The sequence below is a fragment of the Lepidochelys kempii genome, chromosome 3, assembly GCF_965140285.1.
Source record: "Lepidochelys kempii isolate rLepKem1 chromosome 3, rLepKem1.hap1, whole genome shotgun sequence".
NCBI lineage: Eukaryota > Metazoa > Chordata > Testudines > Cheloniidae > Lepidochelys > Lepidochelys kempii.
The window spans coordinates 46,302,286-46,328,601 of record NC_136382.1 but is presented as its reverse complement, the minus strand read 5'-3'; the positions used below and the strand labels follow the sequence as shown (position 1 = coordinate 46,328,601).

The following is a 26,316-nucleotide window of genomic DNA, read 5'->3' as shown; positions in this document are numbered from 1 at the left end:
AGGCTTGGTAGGCAGACTGAGGGACACTGGTGGCAACACAGAGCTTAACAGGGAATAAGAGAGGGTGGCGTTTAGCCCCAGATTGACTGTGTGTGCGCACGGTAGAGACTGTTATAAAATTGATTCCTTGATTATCACAAGACACCGGGTGCTGGTAGCCTTGCTTGGGTAGACAGGACCAAAGAACATTCTCATAATACAGAACTGTGTTGGGAAATAACCTGACAATTACAGAACATAAGCCAGGCCACCAGTGTGTTTGATCTGGCTGTTCCTCAGAATCCAGGAGCACATGTTCTCTCTGCATTTGTCTGACTAACATTTTGGAGCAAAGCCTCAATATCACTCAGTTTCTCAAACCAAGCAAGGCCTGGAGTCAGAACCAAGCAAGGCCTGGAGTCACAAGCCAGCAGCATGAAAAACATCTTATTCATTTTTGTTTGTTTATTGTTAACAAACAAATCTCTTGGAACAAAACACAGCCAGCCTCCCTCCCCCTTGCACTGCTGGGCGAGAGTGACTTGGAAACGAAGCCAGAGAAAACTGATCTCCGGTGGGAGCTTCTCCTCCTCATGGGGCCCTCAGGAGGTGGAGCCAGACAGGGGCTGAAGGCAGCCACACTGTCACGGGCTGTGTCTGAGGAGGAGTGAGGCAGGAGTCCGAGATCAGTGCTCCGAACCCGCCAGGTACCGGCTCTGCTCCCGGGTAGCGTTCGTGGGTTACGCAGCGGGCTTGCGGGGCTGCCTCTGGATTTTCTGCAGCTGGGGGCCAGTCAGGAGTTAGTAGCTCCCGGGGTTGGGGGCTCTCTAAGAGCAGAGGGGTCGGTGAGGTGACTGTGTTGCTCGCTGAGTGAGTGCACCTGCGGTGGGAGAGCAGGGGGAATCCAGCCTTTGCTCGGCGCGGGAATGGGGCGGGAGTCAGCTTCCCCCCGGGCCCTCTCGCAGGGGAGTCACTGGGGGAAGCGCCGCTGTCGCGCAGGCGGTGTTAGGTGGCCCTGACTGTGCAGGGCTGAGATGGCTGAGGCAACGCTGCCCAGCGAGGGGCGCAGGCAGCCTGTCGCAGGGTGCGGGCTGAGCTCCGAGCCCGGCTGTGGGTTGAGGCCCCAGCCCCAGGGAGGGTTCGGTGCACAGATGCCTCCCGCTGGAGAGGGCGATTGTCTGCTCCAACCCCGCTACCCTGCAGTGCGGGTGTGGGCGTGGGCTGGGCCGCGATCCCACTAGCCTTATTGGGATCCAGGAAGTGCCTTCCCTCTCCTGTAAGTAGGGTTGCCAACCTTCCCCCCTCCCCCCCAGTTTGTTCTGGAGTCTGCAGGAATTAAAGCTTAATTTTTAATGAAAGATTATGTGATGTGATGAAACCTCCAGGAATTGGGCTAACCAAAATTGGCAACCCTACCTATATGGATTCTTGAGGTTTGAAAACTTTTCTAGTCCCAAATCGGGGCACAGTCAAACATCTGTTTTTCATGAACCATAAATCTGAAAGGGGGTTGGGTTGGGTTGTGGAAATTGGATCAGCTGAAATGAAACATTTTGGTTTGTTTTTATGGTAAACTTAGATTTCTAAACAGAATGTCGTTTCAAACTGAAAAATGCACCCTTTTGTTTTGAAAAATGTCGAAATGGGACACTGACAATTTTGAAACCTTTTTCGAAAATGGGAAAGACATTGAAACCGACCCTTTGCTCCAAAAAGTTTGCTGCTTTGTTTACTGTTGTCTTCAGCCTTCTGGCTGTTAGCTGAAGAGCCTGTCAGACGACATAACTTGCAAAGCACGCAGTGATTTCGTAACCTCTAGTTGTAGCTGCAGAGTTCAGTAATGTAGTAGCTGTAGTCCCCATACCTAACTTTTTCTTTGAAGTAGTCCAGGCTCCTAATTCCATTGTTTGAACTCACCCAGGAGAGTTTTGTTCTTCCTGTTTTAACACTTTGGCATCCAGTTAAGGGCCTGATCCTCAGAGACGCTGAGCACTCAACTCTCATTGACATCAACCAAGTCATAAATGCCCATTCTGTATGTTTTGAACCTTGCTGGAGAGTGTGTATATGTATTTAACACTAAGGATTTGGTCCCCCGTTCCTCAAAGTTTAGGGAGTTAGGCACTAAATAAATGCCTTTAAGGGTTTTGGACCTAGACTGTGACTTTATCTTCAGGCCTGAGCAAAGAGAGCTGCATGAGCTGTACTGCCGCAGAAGGCATTTTGACTCCCTTATGAGACATATTTGCTTCCTTCTTTTGGAGGCTTTTAAGAACAAGTTAGATAAACACCTGTCAGGAATGGTCTAGTGATTACATAGTCCTTCCATGAATGCAGGGAACTGAACTAGATGACCTCTCGAGGTCCTTTCCAATCCTGCACTTCTGTGATTCTTGCTCCTTAAGCTAGCACTAAGACATTGTTCTATAAAGGGACTTAGGTGTGGCAATGCTCAGATGTCTAAAAAAACCACTGGAACAATAATGGGATCCACAAAGCCTGAGTTAGGTGTCTAGGCTTGGTATACAGTGGGTGGGGAGAGACGGGCATAGGCGCTGACTCCGTGGGTCCTCCAGTGCTGGAGCACCTGCGGAGAAAAATTAGCACCTGCAGGGCCTTTCCCCCGCTGGCAGCCTCCTCCCCCTCCATCCCAGCGCCTCCTGCCTGCTGCTGTTTCCTGGCATGCAGGTCGGCTTTGGGTGGGAGAGGGAGGAGCAGGAATGCGGTGCACTTGGGGGAAAGGGTGGAGTGGGGGGGGTCGGGCACCCCCTCGGTAGGGAAGTGTGTGCCTATGGAGACAGGAGCCTAAGAATGGATAAATAAGAGCCAGCATGTTAGGCAGAGAGCTGCTTAAGGGCTGGTTTAAACTGAAAAGTTGGGTCAAGCCAGCTATGGCACTCAGAGGTGTGAAAAGCCAGCCTAGCACCAGGTGTAGACAGAATTCTTCTGTCAACCTTGCTACCATCTCTTGGGGAGGTGGATTAATGACAGTGATGGGAGAACCTCTCCCATTGCTGCAGTGAGTGTCTACACTGTAGCATTTTAAGTGTAGACATAGCCTAAAATAGCCAATTGGAGATGCTTGCTAATAAGATGGATGTGTCCTAAATCCCACCCCTCCCATAGAGTTAGGTGCCTAAATCCAGGCTCGAGGGAGGGTCCTATCTCTGTTTGCGATCCATGACCGGGAGTCTGGCAGCTTAGCCATTTAGCAACTCTCTTGCAAGAGAGAGTTAGTTGCCTGCCTAACTCTATACAAAATAGTTTTGGGGTTGGGAGAAGAAAGCAGCCTCCTCCCTTAATCTTTACCTCAGCAGTTAGGATACTCACCCCTGTTCAGTTCCCTCCTCTTCCCACTGAGGAGAAAGGATCTGAGGAGGTATCTGCCACCTCTTAGGTGAGTGTCCTAACCACTAGGCTACAGAGTGATTCTCACTCTGATCCAATCGATATTTAATTATCAGATATTAATTAAAGTAAAGCAATTTAAATAGGAAACATCCCATAGTCCAGAAGCTAGTGCACTCACCCGAGAGCTGGAGAACCATTGTTCAAATCCCATCGCCTCATCAGGTAGAGGGGGGAATTGAACCAGGGTTCCCCCACATCCTTGTGGAAGAGGCTGCCTCCTTGTGACCCTGCCGTTTTGTGTGGCATTAGGCATACTCTGAGCACATCTATTGCATTGGGCCCCACGGATGAGTCAGGTGGTTATCTAGGGTTGCCACTTGGACAGTTTTTATATTGGTCAAAAGATTTACTATGCCATGGTATTTTTTACTTGGGACACATTAAAGTGCTCACAGTTCACATGCCTGAGATGTGGACTGTGGCACCGTGTTAGGATAAAGTAAGACAAATGATAAAATAGCATAAAAATGGGATGGGGGGAGGAGAAGGGGGAAATGGTTCTCTCACTAATTTTAGTAATAATCCGCAATAGTCATCACTAGGATCCTTTTTGCTGGTGGGAGGGGTGGCCAGTAGTTGTTTTTCCTGTGTCTTGGAGGTGCCTGCTCCTCTGTCCCCACTTTGTGGTTTGGCCTGGGGTTTAGGCATGACACAGGCATCTGAACTTTTACGGTACATCTACCCAGCATTTGGGAGCCTGTGGGAGTGAGCCTCCCAGCCCAGGTTGACTGACTCATGCTCGGGCTCTAAAAATAGCTGTGTAGAGAGTGCTTTGAAGTTGCAGTTTGGGCTCTGAAGACTCCCCACAGGCATGTAGCCCAAATTGCTATCTGGCCTTAGGACAATTTATTTTGCATAACTTGCAGCACTGTGTGAATTGTTTAACATTGTTACATTTTGATAGTTCTTTTCTGCAGACATGTCTAGGACTGTCTGCAGTGGCACTAGGTTTAACTTGTCTGCCTCTGGGTGTTTGACCTAACAGGTGTTTTACTCTCCATGAAAAGATAGGGTCACCTGTGCACTGCTGAACTGCATTTTGGCTGCCGTGAAAGCAAAAGGCTAGATTTACATGGATGAAAAACTAGACTCTTCATTTGGCAGCTGGTACTGAGTGGTGCAGAGTGCCTCCTGCAAGGGGCTGAGCACCCTCAACTTCCACTGACTCTATGGGGCTCAGCATCATGCAGGGTTGGGACATGGAGCTGTGCACCTTGGCCTGGGGAGGAGTATGGCTCTAGCTCTTAGTCATATCTGAAGAGAGATTAAGGTTTTATCACCACTTGTAAATTTTAAACCTTCAGAGGTAATTTATCCTTAATCCTATTAGGGCACTTTGTGGTCTGGATCCAAACGCTGTTGGTCCAAGTCCCAGCAGAGACCAGTTCACTGGTTCACACATCTCTAGACTGAGTCAGATTTGATTTAATGTGGGATGTATGCCATGTGATCAATCTGCTAGAACAGCCCTCATAAGGCTTTGTTAAATGAATACTGCATTACGATATAAAAGCTACTATGAACACCACATCTGATTAGAAAGATGGAATAAGGCCGTGCAATGGCCTTTGTATAAATGGGGGCCCACCTGTATGGAGCTTATTGCAGGATCAGAACCTAAATCAGGTTAAACAAAAAAGTATGTGTGAATTATATTTAACAATCAGAGTGGTATCTGGGACCTTGAGAGTCTGGCAATGCTGTTTGAGACACAGAAAATACATCGCATTAGAATAGATAGGAAATCCTGAGATTTTCAAAATATAAAGGTTATGTCTAGTATCTTATTATCAAGTCTGAGGCAACTTAACAATGGTTTAACTTCTCTTACATTATTAATGTTTTAAAAACATGGATCCATCACACAATGTAGCTACAGAGTCACTTAACTGCCTTGCTACTATAAGCCATGATCAGATGTGCAGGCTGGACGTACCTGAACCAATCATGGAGTGGGGCAATCTCAGAACAATTTGCATAATTCCCGTGTGTTCCAAAGCTGCCTTGACATAGGCCCCTTGCAAATAGACTCGTCTCCAGGTTGATTTCTCCCTGCAGGAAACTGGATTGGGTAAGTACTGCTTGTGTAAGTACAGGCACTTCTTTTTCAGCTTAGATTTCTTTTCCACTCCCCAGCTGTTCTGAGTGGAGCAGCCAACTGATATTAACATGCTTTTGTGTTTAAGTGTTAATTTGACTTCCCTTTCACTACTCCTGGGGAAGGGGGGATTGAAATGAACAAACTATAAATGCTCTATCTCTTAATTGCATTTTGTTGTTCAAATTTGAACAGATGGAGGCAAATAGGGGCAGAGCTCAACTGATAAGTACAGTTTGCTCTCTAGTAGCTTCAGTTTGCTGCTCAGTGAAGCCTTGGGTGCCTGTGAGCAGGGTGGATGAGAACAAGAGGATCTAGGGCCTAGGAGAGGGGGTAGGGAAGAATTGGCTGTCTGTGGTTTTAGGCAGGCTGTTAGGAAACAGGAAAGAGGGGTATTAGCAGAGGAAAAGACAGAAAGCAGAATGAAAAGCAAAATAGAAGCTGGGAGAGAGAGCCAAATTCTGTTGTCTTTACTCAGGCAAAATTTCTAGTGATTTCAGTAGTCATTCATTTGGGAATTGTTGAGGAAAACATCCAATGGGGAGACTTGGGTAGGGACAGCCAATGATGCAAAAGACTCCACCACCCAATTGTCATGCACTCTTTTATTCATGGCCTCTATTTCACTGGTGTTTTCCTGATTCTCCGCTACCAGAGTTAACCTTTGAGCCCTGATAAGAGATTGAAAAATTGTTGCAAAGCTGTTCCATAAATAATTAAACTTTGTCTCTAACAATGGAGTAATTCATTTACCTTGCGTACAATGTGTTGAGTTTGCCCTCAGCCTTAAGGCTGGTCATCCTCAAGGGTTCTAGATCTTTTCCTTTGTGTCCTTGGAGAGGAGACTTAGCAGAATGCAAAGGCTGCTGTGAGATGAGCACTGTTAACAAAACGGGAAACTACTGAAACTAGCATTGTAGGCTCAGTGCTGCCCCTTGGTGATATCTGAGATGGGAAGTGAGACAAATGGGAACCACAGGGTGTGAGTGAAGCCATCTCTGCATAGGTGTCCTAAGTATTCTGCCAGTTGGTGTTTATAGAAATGGTGGGGACCGTGTATGCAGCTGCCTTTGCTTTAGCTGTAGATGTAGAACAGATTGGTGAAAAAGATGCAGAGTTGCAGAGCAAGACCAAAAGAGTCACAGCCCAGTCCCAAAGCCACATTTAAACATTGTTGGATCAGGTACTGGCTTATAGGTTGGGTGGCTGAGACTGGATAGCCTAGATCCCAGGAGGGGATTGATTGGCCTTTGGCTGGAGCCTGAAGGACTAAGTAGTTTATCCAAGTACAACCTACAGATCTGCTCAGGATATAAGGTCAAAGTGAGTGCTGAAGGCTGAGTTGAAAATTATTTTTTTTCAATGTATTTAAATAATCTCGCAGATACTTAAGCTCTACAGTTCTTCTTCAGTCTAGAGATTTTTCCACTAGTGGGTGGCTGTAACACAGAGGACCACTTGTGGTTCACTACCGTGTCAGCAATTCTTGTCATGTTTGCTACTCCTGAAAGAATTCTGCACCAAAAAACAAATAAATAAATAAATAAAATTCTACCCTCCAAAAATAAAAATTTGGCACACAATATTTTAAAATTCTGCAAATTTTATTTGTCAATAAATAAATGTGGAGGCTCCAGCAGTGGGGAGCACAGGCTACTGGCTACAGGGAGGTGGAAGATTACTCTGCAGCCCCCTGCCCTCCCTGGGATACAGACTTGATGGTGAGGCTGCACACAACCTTGACACAGCGCAAGGGCTGGGCCTGCCCCAGAAACACCTCGGGGTCCAAGCTCCTCGGCACCAGGTGTGGGCAGGCAGGCTCAGCCTGGCAAGATCCAGGTGTGGGGTGAGAGGGTTCTAGGTGGGTGCGAATGGCTCAGTGGGAGGTCTGGGGGCATAGGTGGTCGTTGGGGGGGGTTCTGGGTGCAGGGGGGTACAGGTGAAGGTGGTTGGGACTAAACGGGGGGTCTGCGTATGGGGGGAATGGAGCTCAGCAGGGGATCCAGGTGCTTGGGGCTTGGTGGGGTGGGGGTCTGGGTGTGGGGGGGCTCATCAGGGTGGTCCAGGTGCATAAGGGGTGTGGCTCATCAGGGTGGGGGTTTGAGTGATGGGGACTCAGCTGGGGGTGGTCTGGGTGCAGGGGTCGGGGTCAGGTGCAGAGGGCTTGGTGTAGGGTTCTGGGTGCAGGGGGGTGGGACTTGGTAGCGTGGAAGTTTGGGTGTGGGAGGGTTTGGGGGGGTTCTGGATATGGAGGGTCTGGATGCAGGGGGGTTGGGGCTCAGTAGGAGGACCACATGCAGGTGGGGCTCAGCAGGGTTGGGGTTTGGGTGCCGGGGGCTTGGTGGGGGAGGTTCTGGGTGCGGGGGGGGGGTGAGGCTCATGGGAGGGGTCCCCCCCCACCCTTTCTGGGCATCCAAAAGGACGTGTCTGTGCTGCTGTGGAGGGGCATGTGAATGGTCTTGTGGCTTCCCTTTGCTTCCCCATCAGAAAGTCATTTTTTATCCAGGGAAGCAAAGAAATCTGTAGGGGACATGAATTCTGCATGCCCACAGTAGCGCAGATTTTCCCCCATATATAAAATTGATTATAGGGAAAAACCTGCTTAGGCAAAGATTGTAACTGGCTGAAATTAAGTTTTAGTCTTAGAAGCACATTCCTACTTTTGTTTCTTTGTAACCCTCTCTTAACCCTTATTACTTCTACTTGGTATCACTTAACCTATGGGACTGATGTGTGGTAGGCACGCTGCTGGGGTCAGGGTGCTGAATCAGATCTGCAAAGTATACCGACGCTCAGGGGATTGCCTCCTTGTCTGCTAGCTGTTGGTGTCTGGGCTGTAAACCGCACCAGTAGAGCATTTAATGCACCCAGGGTTGTAGGGCAGACGGTGGTATAACCACTTGCTGGTTTAGATTGCATCCCCAAATGTCACAGAGGCATAAAAACTGTCACTGCTGCCTTATTCCTAATAAATCATAATTTTAAAAAAGCAGATCAATAAGACAATGCTAGTTCAACATTAGCTCCATAATTCCCTATAAAACAGTTCGCTCTTCCATTCAATAAACAGACAGAGGGTACTCTTTCTCCACTGAGCCCATAGAGGGCTTGTATGACTCAAGCACAGATATTTAGGTCATGATTACCTCTCTCTTCCTCATGTGCATGTCCATTGCAAGACACTCAGCAATATTTACTGCATTGGCATGTAAAATTCAAAATCCCCCCTTGAAATTAAATACTTCCTTTTAAAATAATTTTCCTTTGCTGTATTTGTCAGGCAACAAGAAATCTGAAAACATGGCTGGAAAACCCAAACTGCACTACACTAAAGGAAGAGGTAAAATGGAATCTATCCGATGGCTGTTAGCAGCAGCTGGGGTTGAGGTTTGTATTTCTCATAAAGTGATCAGATTAATCAATGGTTGAAATGACTGTTCTATTTTGACAGTATGACTAATGACTAGTTATTAGCACAATCTCCTAACACACAAGTGATTACGTGTACAAGAGTCACAAGAAGCTGGATGTAAATTCTGCATGTCAGCTGTCCTATATATTACTTACACGGTCCTAATAATATTCAGCAAGGATATTAGTGAAACTGGCATTTCGTGTCCTGTAGAATGTATTCATTTCATTCTTTGCAATAACAAGGGTTTCTGTTTCCAAGGAGAAACTGTCCTTGGCTATCGTCTTGTTCAGAAAAATTAATTTGAAGAGATCTTGAATTGTTGCTGCTGTTCAAAGTCAGGAATCTCTCCAACTTCTTTTGAATGATTGCTATTTTCAATTGTCTCTCATTTACTCTTGCTTTAAAGACCCAGTCACACCATATGAATAACTTTGAAAAACATTTTGTTTAGAGATAATTTTGTATACTTTTTGTCCAGATCCTCAAACTTGTATAAATTAGCACAGCTCTCCCGAAGTCAACAAAGCTACCTTGATTCACATCAAGCAAAAGTGTGGCATGATATGGCTTAATTTCTGTGCTGAATATTTTCTTGAAATTATTGTCATTTCCTAGGAATTCATTTTCCTCTTTGGCTTCTCAACACTTGAAGTGAAAAATCTTCTTTATGACTTGCAGTGATGTATGTTACTGTGGGAGATAAGCTGCTAGAGAACAAGTTATGGAGCAACAAAGATCCTATTCTCATTCAAATGTCTTTTATTTTTATTTTTTAAATCAAGGCAAGAAACATAAAGGCAGAATTGTCTCTTGTAGTTTCTCAACATTTTCCATGTAGCATTAGCTGCTTTTTAAATAAAGTACCCAAAGGCAAATATCCACTAATTGTTCATTCATGATCCATGAAATATAGCAATCAACCCCCTTTATTTCTGTTTTCCAGTTTGAAGAAGAGTATGTGGAAACAAAGGAAGACTTAGAAAAGTTACGCAACGGTGAGTCTAGGGCCTAGTCCAGACACAAACTTGCACTGATTTAACTTAGCCCTGGTCTACGCTACAAGTTTAGGTCGAATTTAGCAGTATTAGGTCGATTTAACCCTGCACCCATCCACACAACGAAGCCATTTTTGTTGACTTAATGGGCTGTTAAAATCTATTTCTATACTCCTCCCCGACAAGGGGATTAGCACTGAAATTGACATCGCCAGGTTGAATTTGGGTTAGTGTGGATGCAATTTCACCGTATTGGCCTCCGATAGCTATCCCACAGTGTTCCATTCTAACCACTCTGGACAGCACTCTGAACTCAGATGCACTGGCCAGGTAGACGGGGAAAAGCGCTGCGAACTTTTGAATTTCATTTCCTATTTGGCCAGCGTGGCAAGCTGATCAGCACAGGTGACCATACAGAACTCATCAGCAGAGGTGACCATGGAGCCCCAGAATCGCAAAAGAGCTCCAGCATGGACCGAACGGGAGGTACTGGATCTGATCGCTGTATGGGGAGATGAATCCATGCTATCAGAACTCCATTCCAAAAGACAAAATGCCAAAATATTTGAAAAAATCATCAAGGGCATGAAGGACAGAGGCTATCACAGGGACCCGCAGCAGTGCCACGTGAAACTTAAGGAGCTCAGGCAAGCCTACCAAAAAACCCAAGAGGCAATCACCCGCTCGGGGTCAGAGCCCCAGACGTGCCGCTTCTATGATGAGCTGCATGCAATTCTAGTGGGTGCCCCTACAACTACCGCACCCCTGTACGTGGACTCCTGCAAGGGAGTCTCACGCAACAGGGATGAGAATTTTGGGGATGAGGAAGATGAGGAGGAGGAGATAGCGCACAGCAGACAAGCGGAGAAACCGTTCTCCCCGACAGCCAGGAACTGTTTATCACCCTGGTGACAGTACCCTCCCAACCCGGGCTCCCGGACCTTGAAGGCGGAGAAGGCACCTCTGGTGAGTGTACCTTTGTAAATATAATACATGCTTTAAAAGCAAGTGTGTTTAATGATTACTTTGTCCTGAAGACTTGGGATGATTTTGCGGCCACTACAGCTACTGGAAAAGTCTGTTAACATCTCTGGGGATGGAGCAGAAATCCTCCAGGGACATCTCCATGAAGCTGTCCTGGAGGTACTCCCAAAGCCTTTGCAAAAGGTTTCTGGGGAGGGCAGCCTTATTGCATCCTCCATGGTAGGACACTTTATCACGGCAGGCCAGTAGCACATAGTCTGGAATCATTGCATAAGAAAGCATGGCAGCATGTGGTCCCAGTGTTTGCTGGCATTCAAGCAACATCCGTTCTTTATCTATCAGCTGCAGATGTTTCAACGCTGCCACTAGCATCTCCATCCCAGAGGCTAGTGCAGACAAGAAGGCGAAAAAAACGCACTAGTGATGAAATATTCTCTGAGCTCATGTAGTCCACCCAAACTGAAAGAGCCCAGCAGAATGCATGGAGGCAGACAATGGCAGAGTCCAGGAAAGCACAAAATGAACGCAAGGACAAGTGGCGGGATCAAGAGGAAAGGTGGCAGCAGCATGATGAAAGGAGGCAGGGTGCAATGCTGAGGCTACTGGAGGATCAAACTGATATGCTCCGGCGTATAGTTGAGGTGCAGGAAAGGCACAGACCGCCACTGCAGCCCCTGTGTAACCAACCACCCTCCTCCCCAAGTCCATAGCCTCCTCACCCAGACGCCCAAGAATGTGGTGGGGGGGCCCTTCAGGCACCCAACCAGTCCACCCCAGAGGATTGCCGAAGCAGCAGAAGGCTCGCATTCAATAAGTTTTGAAGTGCATCGTGGCCTTGTCCTTCCCTCCTCTCTTCCTCCCTCACCCCTCCCGGGCCACATTGGCAGTTATCCCCCCTATTTGTGTGATGAATTAATAAAGAATGCATGAATTTGAAATAACAATGACTTTATTGCCTCTGCAAGCGGTGATCGAAGGAGGGAGGGGAGGGTGGTTGGCTTACAGGGAAGTACAGTGAACCAAGCGAGCGGGTTTTCATCAAGGAGAAACAAACAGAACTGTCACAATGTAGCCTGGTCAGCCATGAAACTGGTTTTCAAAGCTTCTCTGATGCGCAGCACGCCCTGCTGTGCTCTTCTAACTGCCCTGGTGTCTGGCTGCGCGTTATCAGTGGCCAGGCGATTTGCCTCAACTTCCCACCCTGCCATAAATGTCTCCCCCTTACTATCACAGATATTGCGGAGCACACAGCAAGCGGTAATAACAATGGGAATATTGGTTTCGCTGAGGTCTAACCAAGTCAGTAAACTGCGCCAGCGAGCTTTTAAACGTCCAAATGCACATTCTACCGCCATTCTGCACTTGCTCAGCCTATAGTTGAACAGCTCCTGACTACTGTCCAGGGTGCCTGTGTACGGCTTCATGAGCCATGGCATTGAGGGTAGGCTGGGTTCCCAAGGATAACTATAGGCATTTCAACATCCCCAATGGTTATTTTCGGGTATGGAAAGTAAGTCCCTTGCTGCAGCTGTTCATACGGACCAGAATTCCTGAAGATGAGAGCGTCATGTACCTTTCCCAGCCATCCCATGCTGATGTTGGGGAAACGTCCCTTGTGATCCACCAGTGCTTGCAGCACCACTGAAAAGTACCCCTTTCGGTTTATGTACTGGTTGCCTTGGTGCTCCGGTCCCAAGACAGGGATATGCGTTCCTTCTATCGCCCCACCACAGTTAGGGAATCCCATTGCAGCAAAGCCATCTAGTGTGACCTGTATGTTTCCCAGAGTCACTACCCTTGATAGCAGCAGCTCAGTGATTGCGCTGGCTACTTGAATCACAGCGGCCCCCACAGTAGATTTGCCCACTCCAAATTGATTCCCCCACTGACCAGTAGCAGCTGTCTGGCGTTGCAAGCTTCCAGAGGGCTATCGCCACTTTCTTGTGAACTGTGAGGGTTGCTCTCATCTTGCTTTCCCCTGCCCTAAAGTGCAAGAATACCAAGTCACAAAGTTCCACGAAAGTGCCCTTACGCATGCGAAAGTTTCGCAGCCACTGGGAATCATTCCAGACCCGCAACCCTATGCGGTCCCACCAGTCTGTGCTTGTTTCATGGGCCCAGAATTGGCATTCCATGGCATGAGCCTGCCCCATTGCCACCAGGATGGCCAAATTGCTGGGGCCCGTGCTTTGGGAGAAGTCTATGTCCATGTCCTCATCACTCTCATCACCGCGCTGCCATCGCCTCCTCACCTGCTTTTGTAGGTCTGTTTCTGCATACACTGCATGATAATGAGCGAGGTGTTTACAATGCTCATTATTGCTACGGTGATCTGAGCAGGCTCCATGCTTGCCATGGTATGGCATCTGCAGGAGAGCAGAGTTGCAGGGGAAACAGTGGTTGGATGACCAGTTTTGCAGACCGACTGCACCGTCTGCTGCCAGGACACAACAGCTGAGTGGGCTGCATGCTTGCCGTGTTATGGCGAGACAAGAGCAGCCGAGCAGAGTTGCAGCGGAAGCGGCCATGCGAGACCACCAGGAGAGCAGAGTGGCAGTGGAAGCGGTGGATGATGACGGTTAGCAGTTCTACTGCACCGTCTGCTGAAAGCAGCGTGGCGCCTGCACGGAAAAAAGGCGCGAAACGATTGTCTGCCGTTGCTTTCATGGAGGGAGGGGCGACTGACGACATGTACCCAAAACCACCTGCGACAATGTTTTTGCCCCATCAGGCATTAGGAGCTTAATTCCTATGGGCAGCGGAGACTGCAGAAACTGTGGGATAGCTACCCACAGTGCAACGCTCCGAAAGTCGATGCTAGCCTCGGTAGTGTGAACTTACTCCGCCAACTTAATGCACTTAGTGGGGACAACACACAATCGGCTGTATAAAATTGCTTCCTAAAAATTGACTTCTATAAATTAGACATAATTTTGTAGTGTAGACATACCCTTAAAGATGTAGTTTTTAAACTGGTGCAAGTTTGTGTCTAGACCAGTGGTTCACAACCTGTGGGCCACTTGCGGCCCAATCAGTACACAGCTGTGGCCCGTGTGACATCCTCAGTGCCATAACTAGGGTGGGGCAGGAGGGGCACCTGCTCCGGGGGTGCAAAAATGGGGTGGTGCGAGACCAGGCCCAGGTGTCAGCTCCCCCCTCCTACCCTAGTAGGATTGTGAGTCCGGTGACCCTGGCTGGAGCAGGCTCCCTGGCACTAGAACTGCAGGGGCAGGGTGGGCTGCCAAGCTGAACTACATGCAGGTGAGATGGTAGACAGGAGGTGCTGAGAGGGGGGATGCAGGGGGCTAGGGCCACAGGGAGGGTGGGGCAGGGGCGCTGGGAGGGAGTGCAGGGGGCTAGGGCTTCAGGGAGGGGGGTGCAGCCACTGCATGGGGGACAGACTCTAGGTGTCTGGGGCACAGTCTCTGGATGGTCATCCAGTGTTTGGGGGCTCTGGATGATGGGGGAGCACTCCCTGGCTGTAGGGGCAGCCCCTGGGTGGGGGGTGCCCTGCACCAGGTAGGGCTCCCCATCTTTGCAGACAGGCTCCACAGCCATGCTCTCCAGGCGCTCAGCCCAGCTATGCTGCCAGCAGCGGAGCGGAAGTGAGGGTAACAATATATCATGCCATGCCACCCTTTCAGTAAATTAATTAATTTTAACAGTTTGATGTTTTGACTTATTTTGCTAATTCAAAATGCTCTTGGTAGATATTTGCCAGTGTTGAAAAGAAAGGTACTATATTGATTTGCATGGTATTGCTGTCATTTTACAAATAGTAAACCTTATTTTTTTTGTAGATGTACAGGGTGTGTGTGTGTATAATGGATTGTTGATGCGGCCCACATAACACAGAGAGAGCTGCACAGGCAACCCACATTGGTAAATAGGTTGAGAGCCACGGTCTGGACAGTCATATTTTAAGAACAACTTTCTTCTGTTTGGCTTAATCTGGATTGTCAGTGGAAGGGGAGTTTTGTTCATGAGACCACTTCTCTAATGTGATATGGCCTGCGTGAGAGGTGTACTGCATATTCCTTCACTCTGGCAATAGAAGCTTAGGATCTCTCTAACATAACCGGAAATGTCCATGTAAATTATAAGGCGTTTTCTCTCAGATCCAGGCAATGATACAACAGTTTGAGAACTGAGTGACTTAACTTCTTTTCCTTTCCAAAGATGGAGCCCTGCTGTTTCAACAAGTGCCCATGGTGGAAATTGATGGGATGAAGATGGTGCAGACCAGAGCCATTCTCAGCTACATAGCAGGGAAACACAACCTCTATGGGAAGGACCTGAGGGAGAGAGCACTGTACTGTAACACGACCCTTATTAATATACACTTCCTTTATTTGAACATTTGCCTGAAGTAGATAAAGAAGAATACTGCTTAGAAATTTAACCCCCTTCTCCCCCGCATATATATTAAAATGATAAACCTGTCCAAACACCATTGATGTCTCAAACCCAGAGTTTTGATTCATGGTCATTATGTACCTGGTAGATTCATACATTCCAAGGCCAGAAGAGACTATTGTGATCTTTTCTGACCTCCTGTATATCACAGGCCACAGAACCTCCCAAATAATTCCTAGAGCACATCCTTTGGAAAAACATCCAATCTTGATTTTAAAAGTGCCAGTGATGGAGAGTTCACCACGACCTTGGTAAATTGTTCCAATGGTTACTTACTCTCACTGTTAAAATATTTACACCTTATTTCCAGTAAGAATTTGTCTAGCTTCAACTTCCAGCCATTGGATCATGTTATACCTTTCTCTGCTAAATTGAAGAGCTCATGATTAAATACTTGTTCCCTATGACTGTTGATGAACACGAACAAATTGATGATACTGTTAAGGCTCTCCACAGAGTTTCTTAATTTATATAGAGACCAGAAGCATCTTAAGTTCTTGAGGCAACTTCCAATCCTTAATGGGATAATAATAAAGGCCTCATATGCCTTGGTATTTACTTTAATTTCTTTCCTATTTAATGATAACGGTTCAGAGAACTTAATCTTTGGAGGAAGCCTGGGGTGTGTTTGTGCCTGTTGGCCCAATTTAAAAACAGCCAGTTTCAACTGAAAACTTCTGTTCACTTTAAAAATTACCATAGATTGTTGTTTGTACATATGCACTCTACAATCTCCTAAAGCAAAACAATTTTTGGATACTCTGTTGCTTAGACAAGGACTTCATCGTATATAAGAATTCTAGTTTCACAGCATTAGCAGGGGTTCTCAAACTTCATTGCACTGTGACCCCCTTCTGACAACAAAAATGACTACACAACCCCAGGAGGTGGGGCCGAAGCCTGAGCCTGCCTGAGCCCCACTGTCCTGGGTGCGGGGGGCCAAATCCCAAGCCCCATTGCCGTGGGTGGGGGGCTGAAGTCCAAGGGCTTCAGCCCCAGGCTGGGAGCTTGTAAGCTGAGCCCCACTGCCCATGGCTGAAGCCCTTGGGCTTTGGCTTCGGCCCCAGGCCCCAGCAAGTCTAAGCTAGCCCTGGCGACCCCATTAAAATTGGGTCGTGACCCACTTTGGGGTACCCACCATTTGAGTACCCACCGTTTGAGAACTGCTGTGCTATAGCTTAACATGTGAGCAATGAAATTTTCCTTGTCCACCCCTCCTAACGAAGTCATAACAAAAACATCAGTGTTGAGAGAACATATTAAGAACATATTAAGCTTTCTCCTGAAAATTAACTCAGTGGGAATCCTTTTATGGGGTTCAATGTTTGTGGTATCAATTATATACAAATAAATGTGTTCATTTTACCAGGAAAGCCTTCGCCCCAACCCTCCCCTGCCCTGTGAACTCATTTTCAGCTCCGATTCTTTCAGCATCATTACCAACAAATTAACAATTCTGAAGCCTATATTCTACCCTTGACTAGAATAGGACTGATCATGTAAATCTAGATTCCACCATTTGCTACCTGTTCAGCATTATTGTTGTCAAAAACCAAAGGTGCTGGTTCTCAAAATGTTCTGTAGAGCTCTTGCTGGTTATATACGTATATATCTTGCTGGTGCCTCTGTGTTTCCTGCTACTAAAAAAGAAAAAAAAAATCTGCTACAAATTGGAGCTTGTTGAAAGAGGGAAAACAAAGGGTGAAAACCTCTTCCAAAATTTCCATTTATTGTCAAAATTCAAAAAGTTTTTCTGATCAGCAGTGTAGCTGTGGTTGTAGCTGGTTTTCCTGCTTTTTTTTTTTTTTTGGAATTTCAAAATGTAAACAGCTTTTGAATAGCACAACTAAAAATACAGAGATATGTTCCTAATATTACTCTTCATGTGAACTATTGCTGTTCTTGCCACTGGGACAATCTCTCTTTCATAGCATGTGTCAAGGTTCCTTCCCCACTCTGAACGCTAGGGTACAGATGTGGGGACCTGCATGAAAAACTCCTAAGCTTATCTTTACCAGCTTAGGTCAAAACTTCCCCAAGGTACAAAATATTCCACCCTTTGTCCTTGGATTGGCCGCTACCACCACCAAACAAATACTGGTTACTGGGAAAGAGCTGTTTGGAAACGTCTTTCCCCCCAAATACTTCCCAAAACCTTGCACCCCACTTCCTGGACAAGGTTTGGTAAAAAGCCTCACCAATTTGCATAGGTGACCACAGACCCAAACCCTTGGATCTGAGAACAATGAAAAAGCATTCAGTTTTCTTACAAGAAGACTTTTAATAGAAATAGGAGTAAATAGAAGTAAAGAAATCCCCTCTGTAAAATCAGGATGGTAGATACCTTACAGGGTAATTAGATTCAAAACACAGAGAATCCCTCTAGGCAAAACCTTAAGTTACAAAAAAGATACACAGACAGAAATAGTTATTCTATTCAGTGCAATTCTTTTCTCAGCCATTTAAAGAAATCATAATCTAACACGTACCTAGCTAGATTACTTACTATTAGGTCATTGTGGTCAGGTGCCAGCGAGGTTACCTTTAGCTTCTTAACCCTTTACAGGTGAGAGGAGCTTTCCCCTGGCCAGGAGGGATTTTAAAGGGGTTTACCCTTCCCTTTATATTTATGACAGCATGGATCTCATATTAATGAAGACTGAGAACCTCTAGTCTAAAGTATTACTAATAGCACAGGTAAAGATCAAGAGGTCAAATCAATTTTGTTGTAGTGCAGTGGCTGAGTTAGCCTCCTGAGTACTGCTGCCATTGCACTACAATAAAATAACAAGCTGACTGGACAAAAAGTCAAGTGTTCAGAAATCAATGGACACCTCTAAACGGAAAATAAAAACCATTTGTTTCAGGATTGATATGTACGTGGAAGGAACAACAGATCTGATGGGAATGATCATGTTTCTCCCTTTCCAACCACCTGAGGCAAAGGAGAAGAATTTTGCTTTAATCATCGAGAGGGCCACAACCAGATACTTCCCAGTCTATGAAAAGGTAAGTAACAGTGAGGCAACAGTTCAGACATGACAGATCATAGAGAAGAACAGTTTGTACAATGGTGTTTGCTGAAATTTCCCTTGCACAGGAGGAAATGTCCTCAGGGCAGGTGGAGTTGTAGGACTGCAGGACTGCTCGGGGAAACCTCATAGAATGGGGGCCACCAAACAACCTGGTGCTGATTCTGGCACGGAGAGCCCCCATTGACCTCAGTAGGACCACTCACAGAGTAGGATGCAATTCACTGTGAGCAGGGATGGCAGAATCCAGCTCTTCTAAAGTAGTTTAGACCATGGTAACACAGTGATACCAACTCTTCACTAGCACCATAGTGGTATATGCATGCACATCAATGGCTGGGATACAGTCCTGAGAGCATATATCAGGGTATATTTTTCCAAGAAGTTCAAGTGTTTCTGCTGTTCTGAATTAAATATAGTTGTGATTCAGAAGTGTTAATAGCTAATCCTACAATCTTTACTCAGGCAAAACTGTTATTTATTTGTATTGCAATAGCTCCTAGTGGCTCCAGCTAAGATTGAGGGTCCCTTTGTCATGGTTAGGGCCCTACCAAATTCATGGCCGTGAAAAATGTTTCACGGACCGTGAAATCTTGTCTCCCTCATGAAATCTGGCTATTGTAGGGGGGTCGTGATATTCCCACCCTTACTTCTGCACTGCCTTCAGAGCTGGGTGGCCAGAGGGCAGTGGCTGCTGGCTGGGCATCCAGCTTTGAAGGCAGCGCTCCCACCAGCAGGAGCAGAGAAGCGAGGGTGGCATGGTATGGGGATCATCATTTTGGGGGGGGCAGGGCCAGCATTACGGGTGGGTGACCACTTAGGGTGCTGTGGTCTCCCCCCAACACACACACGCCCCCAAGGCCCCTTTGACCTCCAAGTGCTGGAGAGGAGCAGGGCTGGAGGCGTCCTGGCTGGGGGCTCTTACCATGTGCCAGGCACCAGCTGCTAGCCCCAGCCAGGTTGTAGAGGGACAGGACTTCCTCTTCCCTTGCATGGGCTGGGTCAGACCCACCTCCAGCAGCAGGGCAGAAGTAAGGGTGGCAATACCATACTATTCCACCCTTGCTTCTGCGCTGCTGCCGGCAGTGAAGCTGCCTTCAGAGCTGGGCTCCCAGCCAGCAGCCGCCACTCTCCAGCTGCCCATCTCTGAAGGCAGCACCACTGCCGCCAGCAGCAGCTCAGAAGTAAGGGTGACAATACCGTGAGCCCCCTACAATGGCCTTGTGTCACCCCCCACAATCCCTTTTTGGTCAGGACCTCCAGAGTTACAACACCGTGAAAATTCAGATTTAAAAAATCCTATGACTGAAATTTACCAAAATGGACTGTGAATTTGGTAGGGCCCTAGTCATGGTTACTAAAATTCCCATTGAAGTCACCTTGGGAGTAATGAGGAAATTTGAATACATTTTTCATGATTTGGTACATGAGTTCTATCTCTTTATTCACTCTTGAGCTGTAGACAAATATGCAGCCTTTTCTAAAATCTTTGAGCACTGTAAAAAATATGCACACAGCAGGAGTTCATGGAGAGCTGACTGGAAGAGAGTTGTACAGGAAGTGTCACATGTAAAGCAGAAATGCCCAAGGGTGGATTTGTCAGTAAGAATGCAAAACCTCAATTATGCAGCTTCACCTGATGTCTCCTCAGCAGAACCTCAGATTTGCACAAGCAGAATCAGTGTTTACAATATGCAAGAAATTCAGTCATCACCATCCTCATCATTCTTCCTGCACCATCAGCTGCATACGTTCGAAGTCAAACAGCACCAATCATCCCTGTCCTGGGTTCACTTTTCCAGGTCTTTTTTATTGAGATGTAATAATGCCACTTCAGCTATTATAATGCTACGGAGTGTGTCTCTAGCTTGGCCTCTCTCACTCTTGCCTGGAGTTGCCAAATAGTGCTTGTTTAGGTAACCTCCTTTTGGGCAAGGTTTCCCAAATAAGTCAAGCTCTTCTTCCTTTCTGCTTGTATCGTTGTAGCTAGTTGTGCCCATTCTAGGATCTCTTCATTACTTATTTTTAGTCCATTTTACTATGAATATGTTACACATACATCTGCACTGAACGATGTTCAGTTTGCATTGGATGGACTCTTCTCCATTTGGAGGATGCTTAGGATGTTGCTTTTGAAGATCTTAAGTTTGTTTTGTTAACCACATTGGACTTGAGACTTTGAAATATAGCAATTGCTTAACCTATTCTGGATTCTATTTCAAACACAGTCACCAGTACTGGGAGTGATACTGTCTAGATTAGTCAACTTATTGACTGTTTTTAAGGCTTCACCTTCCAAGTACAGAAAATCATTGTAGGTAAATTAATTTTCATAACTTCCATCTTTGATTTAGTAATAAGACCTGTTTGCTTGGCAGAACTTGCAAGACCATCTGTCTTTGGCTGTCTATCTTCAGCTGTCTTATTTAGAAGACAGATGTCATCTGCAAAGTCTAAATCTCCAAGCTTGCCATTTATCCATGCAGTGCTCATTTCCATACTGTGACAATCTGTCACTTAAATTCAATAGCAACTCCAAACAAGATGAGGGACAAGGTATTACTTTGTCTGAGAGCAATGTTAACATTAAACCAGTCTGTTAGCTCCTGGTTTATCTTTGCTTCACACTGAGTGTTTTGATGCAATGTTAGGATATAGATATTCAGGCCTGTCTGTAAAGGCCTATACTCTAAGAATTTAGGTGTATTCCTATCACTTGGCTAGTTAGAGGTATAAAAGAAAGAATCAAAATCACTGTCTGCCAGTGTAAGGGCCTTCTCTTACTGTGACAGTCTGAGGCCCTGTTCTTAGGCTAAGGCCTTTGGCTAAGCGACAGAGGCAGCCATAAGCTGGGAAGTGAATGGTCACATCCTCACATTCCAAACTAGTCACATTGAAATAAGGTGCTATTGGGCTGTTAGGAATTTAATCCTGTCCTTATAGTGCCTGTCACCTCCAGAGAAAGGGAAGTGCCTAGAAGCTGTAAAAGGAAATTGAGGTTGATAGTTTTCTGTCTGGTAAGAACTCACTTATCAATAGACACAGCTGGGAAACTCTTATGTCTTTACAGATGTAGTTGTGAAATCCTCACTTCTGTATTGTTTTGTCATTATAGTTCCCACTTTGCTATTGTTTATTGGCATGGTCTCTGGTTCTGTGATTGCTTCTGTCTGCTGTATAATTAATTTTGCTGGGTGTAAACTAATTTTGCTGGGTGTAAACTAAGGTGATGGGATATAATTGGTTAGCTAATCCATGTTAGGATTGGTTAGTTAAATTTTAGTAAAATGATTGGTTAAGGTATAGCTAAGAATATTACTATATAAATTAGGGGCAAACAGGAAGTAAGTTGGGATTCGAAAATAAGGAAAAAAGGAACTTGTATTTAAGCTTGCTGGAAGTTCACCCCAATAAACATCGAATTGTTTGCACCTTCGGACTTCGGGTATTGTTGCTCTCTGTTCATGCGAGAAGGACCAGGGAAGTAAGTGGGTGAAGGAATAAGCCCCCTAACATGCAAGTTTTAAATAATTTTGATGATTTTGTTGGAGACTCCATAGATTCATACTATTTACTATGGTGGTTCTCTAGCTACACTATCAAATGTTTTTTTGGAAATCTACAAAATCAGGCTATTTCTTAACCACTTCTACAAATAATCCCCTTCTGTTTGCACCATTGCCATGAATCTCCTTCTTGGGGACTGAAGTCCTGCAGTTATCCTGACCTAGGAGAGGTTATACACTGAATCGTGGACCCAATTTGAATTAAATGACTTTGCATTCTGATTGCCCACAATCCTCTACTTGTCACCTCAGACCTCTTGCTTGGACTAGTCCTCACAAATCCATATTTAACCAAGTAAGTAAGCTATTTCCCATTTGTACCCCTAAGACCTCTCTGTTTTCTCATCTTCCATAGGTTTTAAAGGAGCATAGCCAACAGTTTCTTGTTGGTAACCAATTTAGCTGGGCGGATGTCCATCTGCTTGAGGCCATTTTAATGGCAGAAGAGTGCAAGCCTGATATACTCTCCCCATTCCCGCAGTTACAGGTAACTGAATCGCCTGATCTCACCAAGGAACATACACTTATATTCAGACTCTGTTGCCCAATGTAAAGTATTGATGTTTAAGCCCTTGGAGCCACTGCAGCACTTGAGCTCTCATTATTCTCAGTGGTAGATGCTGTGGAAAGAGTCGAGCTGCTCAGGACATTTTCAGCAAAAAAAACCCCTGCATTGAAGCCAAAATGCTTAAGAGAGACGTTTCAATTTTGATGAAGACGGTTTTTTAGAGGGAGACACTCTCATGCACTGGCCTGGGGTGTGGAAGACCCAGGTTCAAGTTGCTCTGACCAACTCAGAGCAGAGCAAGGACTTGAACCTGGGTCTTCTAGGTCCTAGGCTGGTGCCCAAATCACCATGCTGTCACATGCTGTTGCTCCCCAAATTGAAAACAGACATTAACACAATTTCATTTGTGTGAACACCTTAGAAAGGTTACAATCTGGAACAAAACAAATTTTGAAACCTTGAAAGTCGCCACAAAAATGTACGCTCATCCTCTGGCCAGCTCTAGTACTGACCTCTTCTGGAAATCTGGCCACAAATAGCTACCAATTGTTTTGTTTTGTGTGTTTTTTTGCTCATGCAAATTTTTTGTTAAATACATTGTGAATTTTAATCTATGAAGTTGAATGTCATTTCCTTAATCTGAAAGGCTTTTTACTGCTTCTTCTTTTAGGCTTTTAAAGGAAGAATAAGCAACATCCCCACAATTAAGAAATTCTTGCAGCCTGGTAGCCAGAGGAAATCACCAGCAGATGACAAGCACGTTGCACAGGTGAAGAAAATATTCAACATCTAATCACTATGTGGTTACTAAAAATCACTGCACCAACAGTATAGTAGCTCAGCCATGCTCAATATAGCTGTAAACTTCACATAACTCAAACATTTAATGACCTGAGCTATACAGGAAGTCAGATTAGATGATAATGGGCTCTTCTTGGCTTTAGTCTGTGAAACTGGATTTTGAAAGTTTTTAGCAAGACATGTTAAATGCTAGCATGCAGAAACATAACACTTTAAAAATGTCACTGCCATAGCTATAACTAGATTACAATGTATTGTAGACTAGGGTAACTTGTTAAATACTTTTGTAATTGGAAGATACATTTACTTGAAATAAAACACTCATTGCTTTCTGTTGGAGCTCATTTATTAATAACACATGTAGGTTAGTATGCACAGCTGTACCTCTTGAAGTGCTTTAGAAAAGTGGGTGTGCCCGATCCCTGATTCCCTCTCCATTTTCCTACCCGCTGGACCACGCTACCTCCATTAGTATTTCATGGCGGTTGGATTTTGATCACACTGGTGCTCCCAATGACCTTGAAAGCTTTTAATACCTTTTCTGCTGCATGAAGTACTTCCCATACACAAGGAAATATGCTGAGTTCAGAACTCTACAGTAATTCGTATTTTATAAGCAGAAAGGAAAAACCATTTGAATCTCTGAAGTTTTCAAAATTTGGGTTAAACTCTCATTTTAAATGTTTTGTTTGCAAATATGCCAAACTAATTAAATACAACACATGATTGAGTAGCAAAGGGAGCTGGCAGATGTTTATGCTCTTCTTTTACCACATTTCCAGCCCATTATGAGGCAACTCGAAGGGGAGATGAGTGACTGGAGGAACAGCCAGCCATGCTGCATATCATCCTTGACTCCTCACCTTGCCAAGGTGGGCAAGGGGAGGATGTTACTGTTTCCCAATGAGCTCAGTTCCCCACTGCTAGTCCATTTTGAAGAGATGGTGGGTGGAGGGAGAGATGTGATGGCTGCTGGCCTCTGAAGTATTAGTGTCACCAACATCCCTTGAAGAGGGAAGAAGCCAGTGCACGTGTGTCTGGTCAGTTGATCTCCAATTAAGCTTAAGAGGGCACCTGGGGCAGATGAGGGCTGTCTGAACACAGGAGAAACAGAAGGTACAGAAGAGAGTTGCCCTGAGAAAACCTGCAGAAAGCTATGCAGCCCCTCCCTGGAAGGAGGAAGGAATGGGCAGGAAGCAGCAGAGGGCAAAGCCTGCTGAGCTTCCTGAACCAGAGGACCATGGCCTGAGAGTGCTGCAGTCGAAGAGCAGCCAAGGGAGATGCCTGCTGATTCTGAGTGGGAGAGTTGAAGCCAGAGGGGGCTGAAAGCTGAGGGGAGGCATAATGAGATATGCCAGTGCGACACCTGGACATGAGTGTGGGGAGAGATGCTGGAGCTTTCCTTTGTAATAAACTAACCCTGCAAGGGCTATTCCTACTCAGGTTGTTTGGACTATTTCTGGGAACCCTAAGGAAGGTGCACAGGTTATGCTGTGACCCGACACTGGAGAGCACTTGCTACAAGAGGAGATTTCCCTGGGCCTGACAAGAATCATTAATGGATGTATCATTAATGGGTGTAAAGCCATTTAGACAAGCCCAAAGTGCGCTCAGTATCCTTTCAGCAACTACACTTGAGCCTTGGCTAATTTCAATAAGTTCCAGTCTGCCAATGACCTCTTTAATGAGGACAGGGAACATAAAGGGGTTGGTTTTATTTCTTTGCTGGTGATCTTTTCAAGAGGGTTAGATCTGACTGATTACTTTGCTACACTGTTTCCTCTGCATATACAGGAGGGCAGCTAAATATACCATGTAAATAAAATGAAAAAACAAGGACTTTGGGGAGGGGGCTGCTAGCTCCTCTTGCTACTCCAAGGACTAACTTTGTAGCTGTACAAGAGACAAATCTTGTTGATAGACTATGGGCTAGATCCCTAGAGGAATTTAACACCTTTAAACCTCCCCAAAAGCTGCTGCCTAATGCTGGAGGTGCCCTAAATTTCTGCTGGCAAAGTCCTCTAGGTGCCCATTGCTGGATAACACCTAAGCCCTAGGGGGATTCTCAAACTACATCTTCCCTGCCTATATATTCAGATCATCTTCCCAAAACACACCCTGAACAACCTAACTGGGAATGGGCGTGGGTAGTAAGAACCAGTGATCAAGACATTCTCCTGGGATGTGGGTGACCTTTTTTGGAGCAGGGACTAGAATCCAGTTCTCCAGTATCCTAGCCCCTGGGTATTATGGGCTGAATCTTGATCTCCCAGTTGAAGTTGTTCCACTCTGTATCAATAAATTTTCACTGGGTCAGAGAGAGAGATGGACACTGTATCCTGGTGGTCAGGGCACTCCCCTGGGTTGTGGGAGACCCAACTTCAAGTCCTTGCCCCAAAGCAGGCAGAAGTGGGATTTGAAAACAAGGATCTTAGAGACCTAGTAGCTACAATGGGCTGGAGGTTAGGGTGACTGGCATGTGTGTTTTTTTGAGAAATGGCTGACCTGACTTAGGCTCCTAGTTGCAGGAGAGAATGCACAGCTCTGAGTATTGCATGGAAACAAGCAACACCTTAAACCCTTTTCATCCACTGTTCTAATCCAGGGGTTCTCAAACTTCATTACACCACAACCCCCTTCTGACAATAAAAATTACTACATGACCCCACCAAAGCCTGAGCCCACCCAAGCCCCCTCCGCCTTAGGGATGGGGTCCAAAGCGGAAGACCAAGGGCCTCAGCACCAGGCACGAGGCCTGTACCTTGAGTGTAAGAGGGCTTTCCCTTCACCTCCTCCCCTGGTTCCTGTCACGCAGACAAAAAGCAGAAGACCAGAAGTGCTGGCAATGCGATGTTTATTGGGTTTAGTTGTAAGCAAGCATATCCATAGCTCTTCAAGCCCGCAGAGTCTGTTTCTCAGTGTTCCATTCCCAGCTCTGATGCTGCAAAGCATTTACATAGCATCCCCCTTCCCAGCTCTGACACTACAGAGCCTTGCCTGTGTCTCTGTTCCTCATTCCCACCTCCTCCTCCTTAGCAGGCCCAAATGTACGTGCAATGCCACCCCTTACAACTTATGTTCCATTTTGAAGGGTCATGAGTCTGGGGTGGG

General features: G+C 45.9%; 1 protein-coding gene across 2 annotated transcripts; it reads left to right on the top strand.

Moving 5' to 3' along the window:
• Window positions 1-548: 548 nt before the first annotated feature.
• LOC140908652 (glutathione S-transferase) lies at window positions 549-23,537 on the top strand. 2 transcript variants are annotated; one of them, XM_073336238.2, is made up of 8 exons: window positions 549-686; window positions 5,264-5,461; window positions 8,769-8,875; window positions 9,847-9,898; window positions 15,062-15,194; window positions 18,166-18,307; window positions 22,252-22,383; window positions 23,075-23,537. In XM_073336238.2, the coding sequence occupies exons 3-8, from the start codon at window positions 8,789-8,791 to the stop codon at window positions 23,195-23,197; spliced, it is 669 nt and encodes a 222-aa protein (XP_073192339.1). In that variant the 5' UTR covers window positions 549-686; window positions 5,264-5,461; window positions 8,769-8,788; the 3' UTR covers window positions 23,198-23,537. The 2 variants fall into 2 exon arrangements, with proteins under 2 accessions (XP_073192339.1, XP_073192338.1); XM_073336237.2 differs by lacking the exon at window positions 5,264-5,461 and having other exon boundaries at window positions 550-686.
• Window positions 23,538-26,316: the final 2,779 nt, after the last annotated feature.